The sequence below is a fragment of the Rhinoraja longicauda genome, chromosome 7 (genome assembly GCF_053455715.1).
Source record: "Rhinoraja longicauda isolate Sanriku21f chromosome 7, sRhiLon1.1, whole genome shotgun sequence".
In the NCBI taxonomy this organism is placed as follows: domain Eukaryota; kingdom Metazoa; phylum Chordata; class Chondrichthyes; order Rajiformes; family Arhynchobatidae; genus Rhinoraja; species Rhinoraja longicauda.
The window spans coordinates 26,765,759-26,784,113 of record NC_135959.1 but is presented as its reverse complement, the minus strand read 5'-3'; the positions used below and the strand labels follow the sequence as shown (position 1 = coordinate 26,784,113).

The 18,355-nt window shown below is 42.6% G+C and overlaps 1 protein-coding gene across 13 annotated transcripts in view; it reads left to right on the top strand.

The window, feature by feature from the left end:
* Positions 1–17,097, top strand: part of LOC144595154 (Krueppel-like factor 12) — a 229,059-nt gene extending 211,962 nt beyond the window's left edge. For all 13 annotated transcript variants that reach the window (XM_078402284.1, XM_078402290.1, XM_078402291.1 and 10 more), the window contains one exon: positions 12,788–17,097. In XM_078402284.1, the coding sequence (XP_078258410.1) occupies positions 12,788–12,969 (182 nt within the window). In that variant the 3' untranslated portion in view covers positions 12,970–17,097. The remainder of the gene's footprint in view (positions 1–12,787) is intronic.
* Positions 17,098–18,355: the final 1,258 nt, after the last annotated feature.

The following is an 18,355-nucleotide window of genomic DNA, read 5'->3' as shown; positions in this document are numbered from 1 at the left end:
GTTTTTGAAAACGAAAAAAATAGAAGTGTTGGCCTGATCGTGGAACAGTGATTGTCCGAAGAAGTGTTCAGACTCAAAACGTCACCTGTTCCTTTTCCCCCCCGAGATGTTGTCTGACCCGCCGAGTTGTTCCAGCACTTTGTGTCTATCTACATTGTTTGATGAGTCAGTCTCCGTGGTGCTTGAAAGGAGACAGGCAGGGCAAGTTTGTTTTAAACACAGAGAGTGGTGGGTGCCTGGAATGCACAGCCAGGTAGTGGAAGCAGATAAGATAGTGGTGTTTAAAAGGCTTTGAGGTAGGCACATGGATATGCAGGGAATGGAATATGGATGCAGGTAGATGAGTGCAGGTAGATGAGACTAGGTCAGGGAGAATGGTCGGTGTGGACTGGTAGGGCCGGACAGGCCTGTTTCCATGCTGTAGTTGTTATATGTTATATGATACAAATATATTGAAGGATATGGATCATTTGATGACAGAGGAGATTAGTTTAACGTGGTTAGTGCTTGACACAGACATTGAGGGCGGAAGGCCTGTTCTTGTGATGAACTGTTCTATATGTTCAACAGGATGAAAAGTCTTTTGTGGCCATGGCTGATGCTTCTGCTGTTCAGTTTTTGCATCCTACTACACATTTTCTCCATTCCAGAATAGAGGCGCGGAATCTCTGGCCCATTGAAATTTGTTTCTTCAATCCAGTTGTATCCCAATACCAATAAAATCCAACGCAATCGTTTATTTTAGGTCCAAATTTGGGTCAGTAAAATTAGAATTTCTATGATTCTTTACATGGATTTAAAAACATTGCACAATAAGCAGACCCTGGCCATAAGTACTAGCTAAGACCCAACCTGCATTAATAGAGACTGGGTGTCTAAAGTTTTGGTCTTTCAAGCAGGCTTCAATAATTAATATTTGATGCCACAACATGAATATGTTTTGAATGCTATTTAACTTACTGTAGAACCAGATACCGTAGCAAACAAATTCAAAAATAATAGTGTAGAAAGGAACTGCAGATGATGGTATATACTGAAGATAGATACACAGTGCTGGAGTAATTCATCGGGACAGGCAGCGTCTCTGGAGAAAAAGGATGGGTGACGTTTTGGGTTGAGACCCTTCTTCAAAATGATTGTGTGAATTTAGAAACCTAATTTTGGTCACCTAAATCAGATTACTAGGAATTTAATATGTTTGTATTGGGAGATTAATCTACTTTTAGCTGAATTAATCTTTACCAAATTCTTACCTTTAAATACATCAAGGTATAATGCAAAAGCAAATTGTTCTGAAAAGCAAACACATGGTAAAATGTGTTGGTCTGGTCCAGGACAGATCTTGTATTCAATTGCAACTAGGCTGAGGTGGAAGACAAAAAGGAAATAAATATCCAAACTTTACAAGAGGGAACAAAGATAGACACAAAAAGCTGAAGTAACTCAGCGGGACAGGCAACACCTCTGGAGAGAAGAAATGGGTGACGTTTCAGTCTGAAGAAGGGTCTCGATTTATCTTCGGTTTAAACCAGCATCTGCAGTTCTTTCTTACACAACTAGATCCCAAATATCCAACTGCATCAAAGTGAAAATCCCATTCTGACTATTAACTCAAAACTCTCTCCAGAGTTGCTATTCTGGGATGGCATGGGATTTTTTTTTTAATGTTGATGTTTTGAAGTGTTTTTTGTTGTATTTTTAAAGGCTTAAGTTAGATGTAACAATAATAAAGGGCCAACAGATGGTGCTGTTGTTTTATTACAGGCTGTAGCAATATTGAGCACTAAACTGTATCAGCATGGCTCACGTTAATTTAAGCAAAGATCATGCTGACGATTGTTGGTAAAGGCTGTAAAATCAGCCTGAATATCAACTGTTTTACAAGTGGATTCATTTGTATCAATTGTTGCCTATTTGTGAAAACTAAGCAGTTCATAAGATCATAAATGATAGGACTAGAATTAGGCCTTACAGCCCATCAAGTCAACGCCATTCAATGGGATTTGAAGTCTTCAAGCAGACAACACTGGAAGACAGCATTGCATTGCGTCACTAGAGCTGTGAAGCAACAGCTTAAATCAATGTGCCACTCAATTAGGTCTTCGCTCAGCCTTCTCTATTCCACTGGAAACAGTACTAACTCATCTAATCTTTCATCAAAGCTACAACTTTCTAGACATGGCAACATCTTCGCATGTCTCCACTGCACTCCTCTCTGGTGCAATCACATTTCATAGAGTCAAACAGTACGGAACAGGCCCTTTGCTTCTTTAAATTGGGGTTGGGAAAGAGAGACAGACCAGCCACGATTAAATGGCAGAATAGACTTGATAGGCCGAATGGCCTAATTCTACTCCTATTCGTCATGACCTATTCCGCAACAACTGTCAAACACCCATTTGCACCGACCACATTTTATTGTCCCCCACATTGCCTCCATCTCTCCCAAGATTCTGCTACGACCCTCAGCTACACACCAGAATCATTTTACATCAGCCACTTAACTACCATCCCGGAATACTTTGTAGACTTGACACTGAGGTTGAGGATCGAATGCAGTTGCTGGAGTTGCAAGGCAGCAACTTCACTGTGGCATCTAAAGATTTTTTCTGACCACAACAGTCGTTTAGTTTATGACCAAGTTGGCATATAGGGATAGTCCCATTTACCTGCATTAAGCCCATCTCTTCCCATCCAAATGTGTTTTGATGCTGTGAGTGTATCTGCAGCCAGAAAGCTCTTTAGCCACCCTCTGTGATACAGATTTAGAAGGAACTTTAATAGGAAGCAGAGTTATGAGCCTTATCTAATACAATCCCCCTACTTCTATCAGGCTGAGGAAGGATGCAGACCTGAAATACCATCTATCCATTCCCTCCACAGATACTGCCTGACCCACTGAGTTATTCCAGCACCTCGTGTTTTGCTCAATATTTCAGCATCTGCATTTCCTCACATCTCAATGAGCCTCTTGTATGTGCTGGACTTCGTTGCATTGTATTTTTGGTGGACTGGTCTTCTGCACAATCACACTTTAGTACAGTGTAAAGCACTGTGCACTGACCTACTTGAGAGTCTCCAAACCGCTCGGTTTACTTACAGGATCTGGACGTGAAATCCTAAATGTTTCGACTCAAGATACAAAAGGATGGCCAAAATCTCACACCAAGGGAGACATTGGGGTTTGTCTCATCACACTAAACTCTTAATTGCAACCACACAGGAGAGGCAGGAATTTTCAACTCTGCCTGCAGCTTGTGATTTATTGACAGCTTAACACAGCGGTATTATTTTGTGTGGGAGCCAGAAGGTTGCAGGTGCTAACTCTATTCTAGATCTCAAACATAAAACCTGACAGGCAATGCAGTGCAGAGAGGTGTCACATTATCAGAGAGCCTATTCTTAAAAGGTGTAATATGTAGGCACTAAGTATCACTCGAACGACAGGGTGCAACAGAAAGGATTTCATTGTGTGTGGTTAACAACTTCCGTCATATTAGTTTAGTTTAGAGATACAGAGCGGAAACAGACACATTGGCCCAGCAAGTCCGCACTGACCAGCAATCACCCTGTACACTACCTCTATCCTGCACACAAGGGACAATTTACAATTTTACTGAAGCCAATTAACCTACAAACCTGTACATCTTTGGAGTGTGGGAGGAAACCGGAGTACCCAGAGAAAACCCACACTATCACAGGGAGAAGGTACAAACTCCATACAGACAGAACCTGTAGTCAGGTCTCTGGCTATATAATGCAGCAACTCTACTGCTGTTCCACCATGTATGTATACCTCAAATAGCTTAAATGCTTTTCATAACCAAGTCTTCTTTACTTCAGACTTCTTTACTTTACTTCATGACACATAATTAGTTTTGAGAGATGATCTAAGAACATATATGAATGTTGCAGTCTGACAGAAAAATACTGCATGGAAGCAGGCCCTTTGGCCCACCAAGTTTACACCGACAATCAACCACCCATTTATACTAATCTTCCATTATTTCCATTTGTCATTCTTTCCACACACACACTCCCCTCCCCCTATACCAATTCTACTTGTTATCTGCACCTATACAGTAGAGGCAATTTACAGTGGCCAATTCACCAACCATTCGCACATCTTTGGGATGTGGAAGGAAATGTGAGCACCAGAAAAAACTCCACATGGTCATATTGCTGTATTGCCCCTAACAGTTTGTTTAGCAGGGCTGTTGCTCCTGGGAGAGAGGTGGGGGGGGGGGGGGGAGAGTGGAAGGGTTGGGGGAGGGAGAGGGTGGAGGAGGGGAGGGGAGAGGAGGAGGAGGGGGGATAAGGGGAGGGGGATGAGAGGAGGAGGGAGAGGGGAGTGAGGGAGGGGGGAAGGGAGCGGAGGAGAGGAGGGGAAGAGAGGAGTAGAGGAGGAGAGGGTGCTGCATCAATGCAGGAGAGGCAACCCCTGGGGGAGGGGGAGGGGGGGAGGAGAGGGTGCTGCACCAATGCAGGGGTGGTTTGGGCCCAATGGGTCCACTTTGTCTAGTTTAAAAATAAAACTTCTTACTCTGAAGGAATCTTGATCCATCAATTTCAAGATAAACCTAACCATTATCACTTATGGAAAATCGATCTCTGTATTTGAGCTTAATTGCATTTTACAGCCCACTGACTGATTGGCAATGAAGATAAATGTAGGCTTTTGTGTGGTTTTCTGGGCAAGAGGAGTAAGTCTAGAAAATGCACTAACAATGCATGATATGACGGAAAGACAGGATTAAGAGGCGCAGCCACTTAAGCCGGAAGAAACATGTTATTGGTCAGTGCAAATCAAAGGATTAAACAGAGTTGTTTCCCTGCCATTGTATTTGTTGCTACAGCTACTGTTTCTGTGATTTTAACCGTTTCAACATTGCCTTACATCAAAGAATGCCTGACATGAGGTTCATACAGTGGATGTTTTCAGAAACAACATCAGATGTGAGAATGTATTAATGTTAGAGTATAGAAGTTGGAGCGGGGGGTTCATGTCGCAGTTATATATGACGGTGGTGAGGTCACATTTATAGTATAGTGTTCAGTTTTCGGCTCCATGTTGCAGGAAAGATGTTGTCAAGCCAGAAAGGATGCAGAGAAGATTTATGAGGATGTTGCCAGGACTCAAGGTCCTGAGTTATAGGGAGCGGTTGAGCAGGCTAGGACTTTATTCCTTGGAGCACAGGAGGAGGAGGAGGGGTGATCTGAGAGAAGTGTACAAAATCATAAGAGGAATAGATCGGGTAGACGCACATAGTCTAGGGAATCAAGAACCAAAGGACATAGGTTTGAGGTGAGGGGTGAAAGATTAAATAGGAATATGAGGGGTAACTTTTTTTTTTACACAAAGAGTGTATGGAAACGAGCTGGCAGAGGTGGTAGTTGAGGCAGGTGCTACCACAACATTTAAGAAACATTTAGACAGGTACATGGATAGGATAGATTTAGAGGGATATGGGCCAAATGCAGGCAGGTGGGGTCTAGTGTAGATGGGACATGTTGGTTGGTGTGGAAGGTTGGGCCGAAGGGGCTGTTTCCACGCTATGTGACTCTAGAAGAAAGGACAGCAAACTGTTGGGAACCATTGATAGAAACTATGTGTTTTATTGCCAAAAGAAATGAGTTTTGCTCCCAGAACATTTAAAGACCAAAGCCTGTTACATGTTCAAGTTCTACTACAGAGATGATCACTGTTTGTGTTTAGAGCCAATGCTTTGTGAGGTTCAGTTATGACTAACAGCTCCCACCTCCCCTGTCATCCAAAGTACACATTTTCCTCCCTAATCTAACTAAATGATTGCATAAACCAGTGAAAATACACACTTTTTATGCAAATCTGACTCATAAAGGCTGAAGATCTTAGACAGATAAAGATGCAGAAGCAAAGACATGCAGATGCTGGTTTCTACCAAAGAACTGGAGTAACTCATCGGGTCAGACACCATCTGGAGAAAAAGGATGGGGGATGTTTTGTGGTGGGACCCTTCCCAGACTCCAGTCAAATTATACACATTTGTCTGGCATCTTTCTCATCCTTTTTAGAGTACCTGAAAGTGCTTACAACTAAGGAAGTAGGTTTGAGATGTGGCCATAGTTACACAGTAGGAATCATAGCAACCAATTTCAAGATTATCCTTAAAATCTGCCTTCTGGACAAAACATTTGTTCATCCATTCTAAAATCTCTGTGTGACTAAGCATCAATTGCTTTTGTTCGCAACACTTTCATGAACCATCGAGCCTCATTTAAATTGCCATTTAAGTGGAAGTTGTTGATAAAGTACTTTTAAGGAATGTCTCAGAGATCAGGGACGGTTAAAGGAAAGATCCAGGCAGCTAAAGACATGGCTACCAATGGTGAAAATATGGGAGGAATTAGGAGCAGAAATGGGCCACTCAGTCCCTGAAGCCTCCAACATTCAATATGATCATTGCTGATCTGCCCCAGGCCTCACATCCTCTTCCATGCCGATTCAAAAATTTAAGGGGTATTGGTTACAAAGAGAGACTGGACAAACTTGGATCATTTTCTCTAGAATGCTGGAGGTTCAGGGGAGACCCGAGAGAAGTATTTTACCTTATAAGATGCACAGATAAAGTAGATAGTCACAACCTTTTTCACAGAGCGGAAATATCAAACATTAGTGGGCATAGCTTTGAGATGATAGGGGGAATGTTTAAAGGAGATGTGTGGGCAGGGCCGGATTAAGCTAGTGCGGGGCCCGTAGCATAGGTTATAAAGGGGCCTTAAATACGGGACAAGGTGATGGCACCATGTGACCTCACCCAGCCAGTGGCCACTCAATCAATGATGGCCTCCCAGGCTGGGAGGCAGGTTGCAACCTCCATTCGGTGAACACACTCGCCTCCGCTTCCCGAACACACTCAGCCCCGCTCCCCGAACTCCATTAACGTTAGCGAACTCCATTAGCCTACAGAGTCGGAGCGTACAGCGGACCGCGGGCCTAATACGGGACTCTCAGAGAGTGTGTGATGGCGGGGTTTATTTTAGAGATACAGCGCGCAAACAGCCCCTTCAGCCCACAGTCCGTACCGACCAGCGATCCCGGCATGCACTAGGGACAATTTTACACATACACCAAGCCAATTAACCTACAAACCTGTACATCTTTGGAGCGTGGGAGGAAACCGAAGATCTCGGAGAAAACCCACTCGGTCACAGGGAGAACGTACAAACTCCGTGCAGACAGCACCCGTGGTTGGGATCAAACCTGGGTCTCCTGTGCTGCAAGCGCTGTAAGGCAGAAACTCTCCCGCTGCGCCACCATGGGGAGAATGACGGAGGATTGCGAGAAGAGGGCCGGAGGAGTGGGAGCCGAGGGTGCCAGAGAAGTAGAGACAGGGAGGGCCGGAGGAGTGAATAGAAGCGGGACTAGAGGTATAGGGGTGAGAGGGACGGAGTTGGGGTAGGGAGTGCAGGTGCAGTGGATGCTGAGAGGCATGCAAGGTGTGGGTAGAGGTGGTGGTAGAAGAGTGGAGGAGGAGGAGACAGGGCCCAGAAAGTGAGGAGAGAAGGCCGGGTGATTTGGTGAAAAAGAGGGCCCGAGCTTTTGGGATGGATGAGAGGGAGTCACAGGATTTTGGGAGTATGGGCCAGAAGAGTGTGAGAGAGGTACGGACGGGTAGGGCTGAGAAAAGGCTGAAAGTGTGAGGGAAAGTGCCGATAGAAATGGAAAGTCAAGGCCAGAGGAGGTGGGGGGGGGGGGGGGGGGGAGGCATGGAGGGAGGTGTGGGGGAAAGAGGTTCGGAAGAAACGGGGAGAGCATAATAGAGATGTGCAGGGGGGTAGAGTGGGATGGAGAAGAGGAGAGAGAGTGGGACAGAAAGGACTGGGAATAAAGAGGAGAGGTAGATTGGCGGAAAAAAGGACTGGAACAGTAGCTATTTGGAGAGATGAAGGTCTGGTAGGCGAGTGGGAAGGGGGATTGGGGAGGAGACGCCCAGTGGAGTGGGGAGGAGAGAGCCGGAGTAGTGAGGTGAGAGAGAAGACCGCAGGAGTGAAGAGAGAGAGAGAGAAGGCCCTAGCAAGGAGACAAGGAGAGGGAGGGGCGGAGGGGTAGGTAAAGAACAGGCGGGAGGTAAGTGGAAGAGTGAGTAGTGGAGGATTCAGGGGAGCAAGTGCCAGAGGAGTGGGGAGAGATAGCCAGAGTAGGGAGAAAAAGGACCGGAGGAGTGGGAGAGATTTGGGGGGGGGGGGGGGGGTGATGAAGTGGTGAAAGTGGCCCGGGGACTTGAGAGAAAAAGAGCTGATGAGCGAGGAGTGAGAGGGCCGGGATGTGTGGGGAGACAAGGCCAATGTTCGAGCAGAGCGGTCCAGAGGAGTGAGGTGTTTGGTTGAGGCCGGAGCTGTGTCGAGTAAGAGGACCGGAGACTGGGCGGTTGGGCGGTGACGCGCTGGCTTCCCATTGGTCCACGCAGCCCCGCAAACCCATTAAAACCGCGGCAGTTGGGGAGCGACACGTACAACACAGCGCCCCTCAGTGGGATGCCGATTTCAAGCATTTAGTGCTGGGCCCTCGAAAGTGCGGGGCCCGTAGCTAAATGCCAATTTTGCTAATATGTTAACTGCGTGTGGGGCAAGATTTTATTGCACAGAGGGTGTTGGGTGCTTGGAACATGCCTCCAGGGGTGGTAGTGGTGGCATTTAGTGGTGTTTAAGATGCTTTTGTAAGGTACGTGTTATACAGGAAAGAGAGGGATATGATGAGATTAGTTTATCTGGGCAACATGTTCAGCACACACATTACAGGCCTAAGGATCCGTTTCTGTGGTGTACTTTTCCGTTTTATGTGCTTCCTTAAATATTGCCAATGATCTAGGCTCCATTGTCTTAGAGGATAGAGAATTCCAAAGATTGACGACTAATTGCAAGAAAAAAGTTCCCAGGTTCCTCCGTTTTAAACAGCCATCCTCTAATCCCGTAACCTGGTTTCCTTGTCTGACCCTCTCCCACTAATGGAAACATCTTAACACACTGTTAAACCTCCTTCAACAGATTATCATGCCAGTTACATATTTTGGAGCAGGAACTATCCCCAAATAATGGAATGTAGCAACTTCAATGGCATTTAATTTCACGAGGATGGGTTTTGATGGGAATATATTACTCCATTGCACATAATACCGGATCAATATTCACCCAGCTCATCTACGAGGTGAATTTTGACAGTAACCCTGGATCTTCCTGAATGTGCCTTGTATTTACAGTCAAATGCAATGTTGGTTTTAAACTATTTGCATATAGCCACCAACAAAACCTGACAAATCATCACTAAATCACCTCGTCCTTCACAAAAGGCAGGCATTGCAGAACAGGGAGGGGAGACAGTGTAATTGTTGCTAATGGTGCAAAATAGAACATGAACAGGTTTGGGCAAAAATATTGCTAATGGAGTGTAAAAAGAAAATATAAAGCATCCTCCTTGTAGAAAGAACAGAAAAACAAAATAGTGAGTACTGTTGCAAAAAGGTGTTCAGAGGCAATTTGGAGTGCAAATATAATAACGTTTTGTTGCAATGGTGCAGGCATTAGCGAGACCACTGAAAGCAGCATAAACCAAATTCATTGGGAGAAGTTTCAGGAACAAAGGGCTTGTGAGGAACATTAAGCTGGCTCGATCTGTACTCATGATACATTCTTATTGAAACATTGAGATTCCCAGGGGCTTAGCAGAGTGTGTACTTAGTGGTAGTTTTCTCTGGAAGGGTGCATCTAGAATTTAGAAGCAGAGTCCCAGGATAAAGGTTGCTAGTCTAAGACATGATGCAAATAAATTTCTTCCTTAAAAAAAATTAAGAATCAAGAGCTAAAATTGGCATGTCGAAAATGTAATGCTACGGTGGTTATGGGAGATTTCAACATGCAGGTAGACTGGGAAAATCAGGTTGGTACTGGACCCCAGGAAAGGGAGTTTGTGGAATGTCTCCGCGATGGATTCTTAGAACACCTTGTACTGGAGCTGACCAGGGAGAAGGCAATTCTGCATTTAGTGTTGTGTAATGAACCTGATTTGATAAGGGAACTCAAGGTAAAAGAGCCATTAGGAGGCAGTGATCATAGTATAATACGTTTTACTCTACAAATTGAGTGGGAGAAGGGAAAATCGGAAATGTCAGTATTATAGATAGCAAAGGGGATTACAGAGGCATGAGGCAAGAGCTGACCAGATTTGACTGGAAGAAGACCCTAGCAGGGAAGACGGTGGAACAGCAATGGCAGGTATTCCTGGGAATAATGCAGAAGTTGCAGGATTAATTCATCCCAAAGAGGAGGAAAGATTCCAAGGGGAGTAAGAGGCACCTGTGGCCGACAAGGGAAGTCAAGGACAGCATAAAAATAAAAAAGAATAAGTATAACATAGCAAAGAAGAGTGGGATGCCAGAGGATTGGGACTCTTAAAGAGCAACAGAAGATAACTAAAAAGGCAATACGGGGTGAAAAGATGAGGTACGAAGGTAAGCTAGCCAATAATATAAAGGAGGATAGTAAAAGCTTCTTTAGGTATGTGAAGAGGAAAAAAATAGTTAAGGCAAATGTGGGTCCCTTGAAGACAGAAGCAGGGGAATTTATTATGGGGAACAAGGAAATGGCAGACGTGTTGAACCGGTACTTTGGATCTGTCTTCACTAAGGAAGATACAAACAATCTCCCAGATGTTCTAGTGGCCAGAGATCCTAGGGTGACGGAGGAACTGAAGGAAATTCACATTAGGCAGGAAATGTTGTTGGGTAGACTGATGGGACTGAAGGCTGATAAATCCCCAGGGCCTGATGGTCTGCATCCCAGGGTACTTAAGGAGGTGGCTATAGAAATCCTGGACGCATTGGTGATCATTTTCCAATGTTCTATAGATTCAGGATCAGTTCCTGTGGATTGGAGGGTAGCTAATGTTATCCCACTTTTTAAGAAAGGAGGGAGAGAGAAAACAGGGAATTATAGAGCAGTTAGCCTGATATCGGTGGTGGGGAAGATGCTGGAGTCAATTATAAAAGACGAAATTGCAGAGCATTTGGATAGCAGTAACAGGATCGTTCCGAGTCAGCATGGATATACGAAGGGGAAATCATGCTTGACCAATCTTCTGGAATTTTTTGAGGATGTAACTAGGAAAATGGACAGGGGAGAGCCGGTGGATGTAGTGTACCTTGACTTTCAGAAAGCCTTTGACAAGGTCCCTCATAGGAGATTAGTGTGCAAAATTAGAGCACATGGTATTTGGGGTAGGGTACTGACATGGATAGAAAATTGGTTGGCAGAGAGAAAGCAAAGAGTGGGGATAAATGGGTCCCTTTCAGAATGGCAGGCAGTGACTAGTGGGGCACCGCAAGGCTCGGTGCTAGGACCGCAGCTATTTACAATGTACATTAATGACTTGGATGAAGGGATTAAAAGTATCATTAGCAAATTTGCAGATGACACAAAGCTGGGTGGCAGTGTGAACTGTAAGGAAGATGCTATGAGGTTGCAGGGTGAATTGAACAGGCTGTGTGAGTGGGCGGCTGCATGGCAGATGCAGTTTAATGTGGATAAGTGTGAGGTTATCCACTTTGATGGTAAGAATAGGAAGGCAGATTATTATCTGAATGGTGTCAAGTTAGGAAAAGGGGACGTACAACGAGATCTGGGTGTCCTAGTGCATCAGTCACTGAAAGGAAGCATGCAGCTACAGCAGGCAGTGAAGAAAGCCAATGGAATTTTGACCTTCATAACTAGAGGAGTTGAGTATAGGAGCAAAGAGGTCCTTCTACAGTTGTACAGAGCCCTAGTGAGACCGCACCTGCAGTACTGTGTGCAGTTTTGGTCTCCAAATTTGTGGAAGGATATTCTTGCTATTGAGGTCGTGCAACATAGGTTTACTTGGTTAATTCCCAGAATGGCGGGACTGTCGTATGTTGAAAGACTGAAGCAACTAGGCTTGTATACACTGGAATTTAGAAGGATGAAGGGGATCTTATTGAAACATATAAGATTATTAAGGGGTTGGACACGTTAGAGGCAGGAAACATGTTCCCAATGTTGGGGGAGTCCAGAACCAGAAGCCACATTTTAAGAATAAGGGGTAGGCCATTTAGCACAGAGATGAGGAAAAACCTTTTCAGTCAGAGAGTTGTAAATCTGTGGAATTCTCTGCCTCAGAAGGCAGTGGAGGCCAGTTCTCTGAATGCATTCAAAAGAGAGCTAGATAGAGCTCTTAAGAATAGCGGAGTTAGGGGGTATGTGGAGAAGGCAGGAACAGGTCACTGATTGAGAATGATCAGCCATGATCACATTGAATGGTGGTGCTGGCTCGAATGGCTGAATGGCCTACTCCTGCACCTATTGTCTATTAGAATTCTCTTTCCCAGAGTGCTTTGGGGACAAAGTCACTAAATAAATTGAAGGCCGAGGTAGAACAGTTTTTGGACTACAGGAAAGACGAGAGAATGATGGTCAACAGCAAAGGGACAAAAGTTGACCCGAGGCCAAGATTAGATCAGTTACATGTAGGAAGGAACTGCAGATGCTGGTTTAAACTGAAGATAGATACAAAATGCTAGAGTAACTCTGCAGAACAGATAGCATCACTGGAGAGAGGGAATGGGTGACGTTTCGGGTTGAGACCCTTCTTCAGACCTTATTTGCTCCAGACCATCAGCTGTGATCTTATTGAATGGGGGGAAACGGCTCGATGATTCATACGGCCTCCTGCTTTTCATTATAATATGGAACCTGCCATTAATTTTAAACTCACAATATCCTTTACGCTTATTTTCAGGTGAAAAACCGTACAAATGCACGTGGGAAGGCTGCACATGGAAATTTGCCCGGTCTGACGAGCTGACGAGGCACTATCGCAAGCATACAGGGGTAAAACCCTTCAAGTGCGCAGACTGTGATCGCAGTTTCTCCCGCTCAGATCACCTGGCACTGCATCGTAGGAGACACATGCTTGTTTAAAAAGATGCTTTGAAGAACAGTGGGGAATTCAGAGCAGGATCTCTTCCAGATTCCCAGGATTCAGCTGGGCTGAATTATCAAAATGCATTGATCGAGGACACCTCTAATTGTCCAACAGAAAAAAAAAGTGGAGAGCACTCGAATCTTTCCTGATGCTGATAGTCGAAACTCACCACCAGTGGTTTGGTCATTTGGGTTATGTTAGCTTGGCCTGTTCTTATTGTTCACAGTTTCATGAGTTGGAGCATTTTCTTTTAAATAGTTCTCAGATTTTAATTCACTTTATCTTTACTACAATTCTTCAACTACTGGATGCACCCATAGTAACAGGCTGGTATTTAGTGCTAAATGTACTGCAGATTCACTCATTAGAACTGAAACTATTGCTTTTGTTTTGATTTTTTTAAAGTTCCAAATCTTCAGCCTCATTTAAAAATTGAAATGAGGTTAAAGACTTGGTGATATTTTCTTCTGCCATACATGTAAACCTCAAAAATTAGTGAACAATGGATAATACAGCTCTAAAAGAATTGAATTAGATATTTGCAGCAATATTACAGATCACAATGGCTTGGTAATTATTCTGTACAAGAATTAATCAAACCCCCTCCTTTAGTTGAAGAATGGTCTCTACCAGGTTGCGTAATTTGCAGAATGATAGAGGTAGTACGGTTCCATTAACTGGTACACCTACGCACACTCTAACTTGGTGTTATATTTCATGAGTATTCTGTTACCAGGGAATGTGCATTTTTCACCGCAACTATTTTGTTCCCATTTTACATTAATTTTTCTTGGGGTTGTTTCATATAATGGTGGAGAAACATATTAGCTATTCATCACTTGTGCAAATTGGCAACAATTTGGGAGGGGCCAAAGGTTCTTTGAACTATTAATTCAATAAGTAGTCCTTTAGATTTTCCTTTTATTTTCAATTGCCCTCAACAGACCACCATAAATATCTGAAGCCTTATATCTTGTTAATTGTTTCTCTATTGGAAAATACCATACACCATTACCATGTCACGAAAATGCATATATTATGTTGGCCCAATAACATTCAAAAACAAATTTAACGATGAAGTAAATTGTTATATTTCCATCTAGGAAAAATATTGGATAGCATCATGCAACAAAATCTACAATCCAGGCCTTTACTGTGGTGAGAATCTCTTTAAGACCATATTAGGAAAGTGCTTGTGTGTGAGGTTTATCATATCTTTCCCAACTGTGGAATTTGAATCTAGCAAGGTGGCAGATTTCCCCATCAAATGCTCGGCAGCACCGTCCACAAGGTCACGTGATATGTGACATGAACTGCAAAGTGAAAGTAGGAAGAAGTTCAGCACATGTCCTGCCAAAGTGAATGAAATGAAATGAACCCATGAGTAACTATTGCTTCAGACTACCAGTGAAGTTGTTGATACAGTTCCACTGAAGAACAGCGATCACTCTGCCGTATAAAGGTGCCATGCATTACTGTGAAAATCAGAATTGACAGGGAAATGTCCAACAGTATGTTGTGAAGAAGTTAAGTTCCACTTTGCTGGATACAGCAAATAATATTCCTGATGTTTCATGACTCTACATGATCACTGTCTTAATCCTATAGTCACATTTAAACTCTTTCACCTTACCCTTGGGGAAAATCACAAAGTTTTTCGCGTGTGTTTATCCATATTTTCTTAACAGGTTCAAAAATACTTTCTTAAAAAAATATATTATAATTACAATAGATGACAGTTCACTCCACTCATCTGCTATAAAACAGCAACCTGTCCAGGAAAAGAAAAAGGACTAATGAACAGCTGAGAGGTGTCCACGGTGATATTTGAAGCCTGCCAGTAGCATCTTCTAACCTGATTAATGTGACATTATATTGTATGAAGGAGGAAAGGTAGAGACAAAGGTGTCTTTCTTCTGATTATGCTGACTTCTGTTTGTCTTTCCAATGAGACAGTGTGTTCATACAAATGTGAAACTGGAATACCAATAGTGCAGAATTCATACTTATATTGCACAAACACTCGATATTGTTGGAAGTATTATTCCCCCCTCCCCTACATACTGGCAATATTCCTCAAGAAAGAAACTGGTATCCTTCATGGTAAACCTGATTGAAGAACTAGTACAAAAATACATCATTCTAAATATTTTGGCTCTTTTACTCCAGGTTCTTCAGGTTTCCAGTCACCCATTTGGTGTATATCAATTAAATATTTTGTTAGTAAAATTGTAACCCTAAAAATCAGATTTTCCAGCTTTGTGTACTTGAGAACGGTTTTTAAATAATGTTTTGGATGGAGAGAAACATGATCATGATAATTTCTTGGTGATTCTGCCCAAGTCAGGAGATGCTTCCAAATACTTCCCAGTGGAAGTTAGGCTTGCAGGTCTGGTGTGACTTCAATCACACACATGCACTGCCATTCAATGTGTAAAAATCCTTCTGGAACTTTGATAGGGTTTGTGGGACCACATTGTCCTGGAAATAAAGTTGTTGCTAACTTCCAGTGCACAAATGTTTCCCAGCATAGGGCTGGGAGCCCATTAAAGCAAGCTCCATACTTACTTTACATTCTTGGAAGCACCCTCCACCCAACAATATTAAGTTCCTACCCAACCTTCCTATCACAGTGTGCACCAAACCTCCCGCCTCCCTAAACCTGAAGTTTCCGACACCTGAACTTCTCCAAGAACCAGATCCTGGTCACTGTTCCATTCCAGTCATCACATCAAACTCTCCCTATCCCTATCACATACTCCACATGCTCATCTCTTCAGTTTCACCCCCTCAAGCACTGAAGACCACTATCACCCCCCACCCCCCACCCCAATCCCAACACTGGCCTGCACGTTTTAATTCACAAAAAGGAGTAATGCCCATTCAGTGAAGGCCTTGAGAGCTACTGATGATGAGAGATGGCACATAGTGCCTAATGCTTGGGCTGGTGCACTACAATTCCTCCGCTTGTATTTTATTGAATAGACATCAGTCTTAAATCTGAACTCAATGATGGAATAGAATCTCCGCTATAATTGTGAATCCGGTGCAGCGAGAAAAAAAATCTGAAAAATTCAACCTCTGTCATGTGCATGAAAATTCAACCTGAAGCAGCATGTGTTTTGCACGCCATATCTGAAATGTGGCTCAGCTGAAGTATTAAAACTGAATTTCCGAAGCAAAGTTCAATACATTTACCTCACTTCACTGTTTAGTGTGAATAAGTGGGGATGGATTTTTATCCCAAAAGGTTAAAGTTGCACCTAAAGGTTCAAGAGATGAAGGTCTGATTTCTTGAAGGATACTGTCCTTAAAATTACCAGCTCCTTTTGAAGCCACAAAGACACACAATGTCTTGCACTTTGAATTAGTCTTGGTTAATAAAAAGATTTATACAGGGATGAACATCCAAACTCTCAAAAAAAACATTCTGATATTTTACTGAAGTTGTTGGGACATCTATTTTAAATATAATGTATTATACGTGAGAGTTCAAAGTATTTTGAGAGTCATAGTTTTACATAGGCTGTAAATAGTTTGGGGTGGGAAAATAAATTGGGAGGTGTTTTAGTCCTGAAGTTCACCCATTGAATTTTGCAAATGAAAAATATGAATTAGCCAATTTATGAAAAGGTGGATTTATCCTGCAATAGTTTTTAAACCCCAGTGTTCTCTAAAAAAAAAATCCAATTTTTGAATCTTCTGAAGAAGATATTTTTGCTGGTCTTTGTACACTATTTAGTTCAGGCAATAAGTATGTATGTGACATGTTTACTAACATATATGTAAGTGTTGTTATTGTATTTATGTACAATGTATGTATTGTAAATATATTCAGAGCTTTTCATCTTACTGTAAAATGATGGTATCCCCCCAAACATGTAAAGGGAGTCTCTGTTAAGAAATTGTGTGGGAGATTGTTCTGTTTTGCCCTTGTCTCTTCTGAAGGACTTACATGAAGAAGTGTTTAATTTTCCACGTTTCCCAAAACTTCCCTGTCAGTGCTTCGCGTTTCTGTATCCAACTTTCATATGAGCTGAGCTGTGAATTGAAGAATTATAGTACCCATTTTAAACATATGCATTTGTAATTACCTGAATTATGAATGGAGGCATGAAGATTAAATAAAGTTGCTTTTGTATGTAACAAATCAGTTAACTCTTGGAAGATTACAGGAAGATGTGTGCTGAATTAGACATACATATGTACAGTTCGGAAGCACATTGACTATTCAGCAGACAAAAGGACAAAAAACAAACTGAATGTCTAAGTAGATTTTTGCCTGTTTCGTTCCAACAGGGAGAATAACTAAGCAGCAATCTGCTCTTTAAATGGCACTATTGCTCATGAAGGATACAATACATTGTTTCTACAGCAGGAAAAACATTTGAAGCCTTGATAGAGCTTTCTTCACTTTAGACTTTAGAGATAAAGCATGAAAACAGGCTCACCGGCTCATGGAGTCCGCGCCAACCAGCAATCACCCCGTACACTAGCACTATCCTACACACCAGGGACAATTTACAGTTTACAGAAGCCAATTAACCTACAAACCTGTACGTCTTTGGAATGTGGGAGGAAACTGGAGCACCTGGAGAAAACCCAATGCAGTCATAGTGAGAACGTACAAACTCCATACTGACAGCACGCATAGTCCGGATCGAACCCGGGTCACTGGCGTTTTAAGGCAGCAACTCTACCACTGTGCCGTCCTTAGAAAGGATCGATTATGTTGAAAAGAATAGCATTGCTGGTAATAATTCAGGGCGCATGTCTATATTTTACTCCATTTTTGTTAACTATGGCAAAGGGCAAGTTTTTTGGATCAACAGCATTCTGCATAATGCAAATCTCTAATGCACTTAAATTAGGGTAATCAATTCTTATAATTCATGTATTAATGGACCCAACAGACAAAATTACATTGTCCCAAAGCACAACAGTGAAGTTGGAATGATTTATAAGCATGTCCATATATACAAGTAAGGTTGCATTCTAGATAGTACTCTTGGATATCTACTGTTCTACAAAAAGGTTTGAAATCTGTGTTCAGTTGTGAGTCTGCTTTTACACTAGATGGAATGCCGGCTCTTTTCATTTTGGATCTGATCCTTAATTATATTTAAATATTTGTATTTATAAAATGTCTGATAATACCCCACTGCGTTTGTGTATACAACGCAGATAAAAATCTGTCAAAGAATTGCAATGAAGCTAATTGCAGGAAATTATGCATTCTGCCTCATATGAATATTGACAATGTTTCTTTGCTGCTAAGTTCATACTAATTTATGTGTGTGTTACACCAATGGTCTATGGTCAGGTAACAGCAATCAGACAAGAAAGAACAGACTTGCCTTTATGCAACTTCCCTTCTCAACT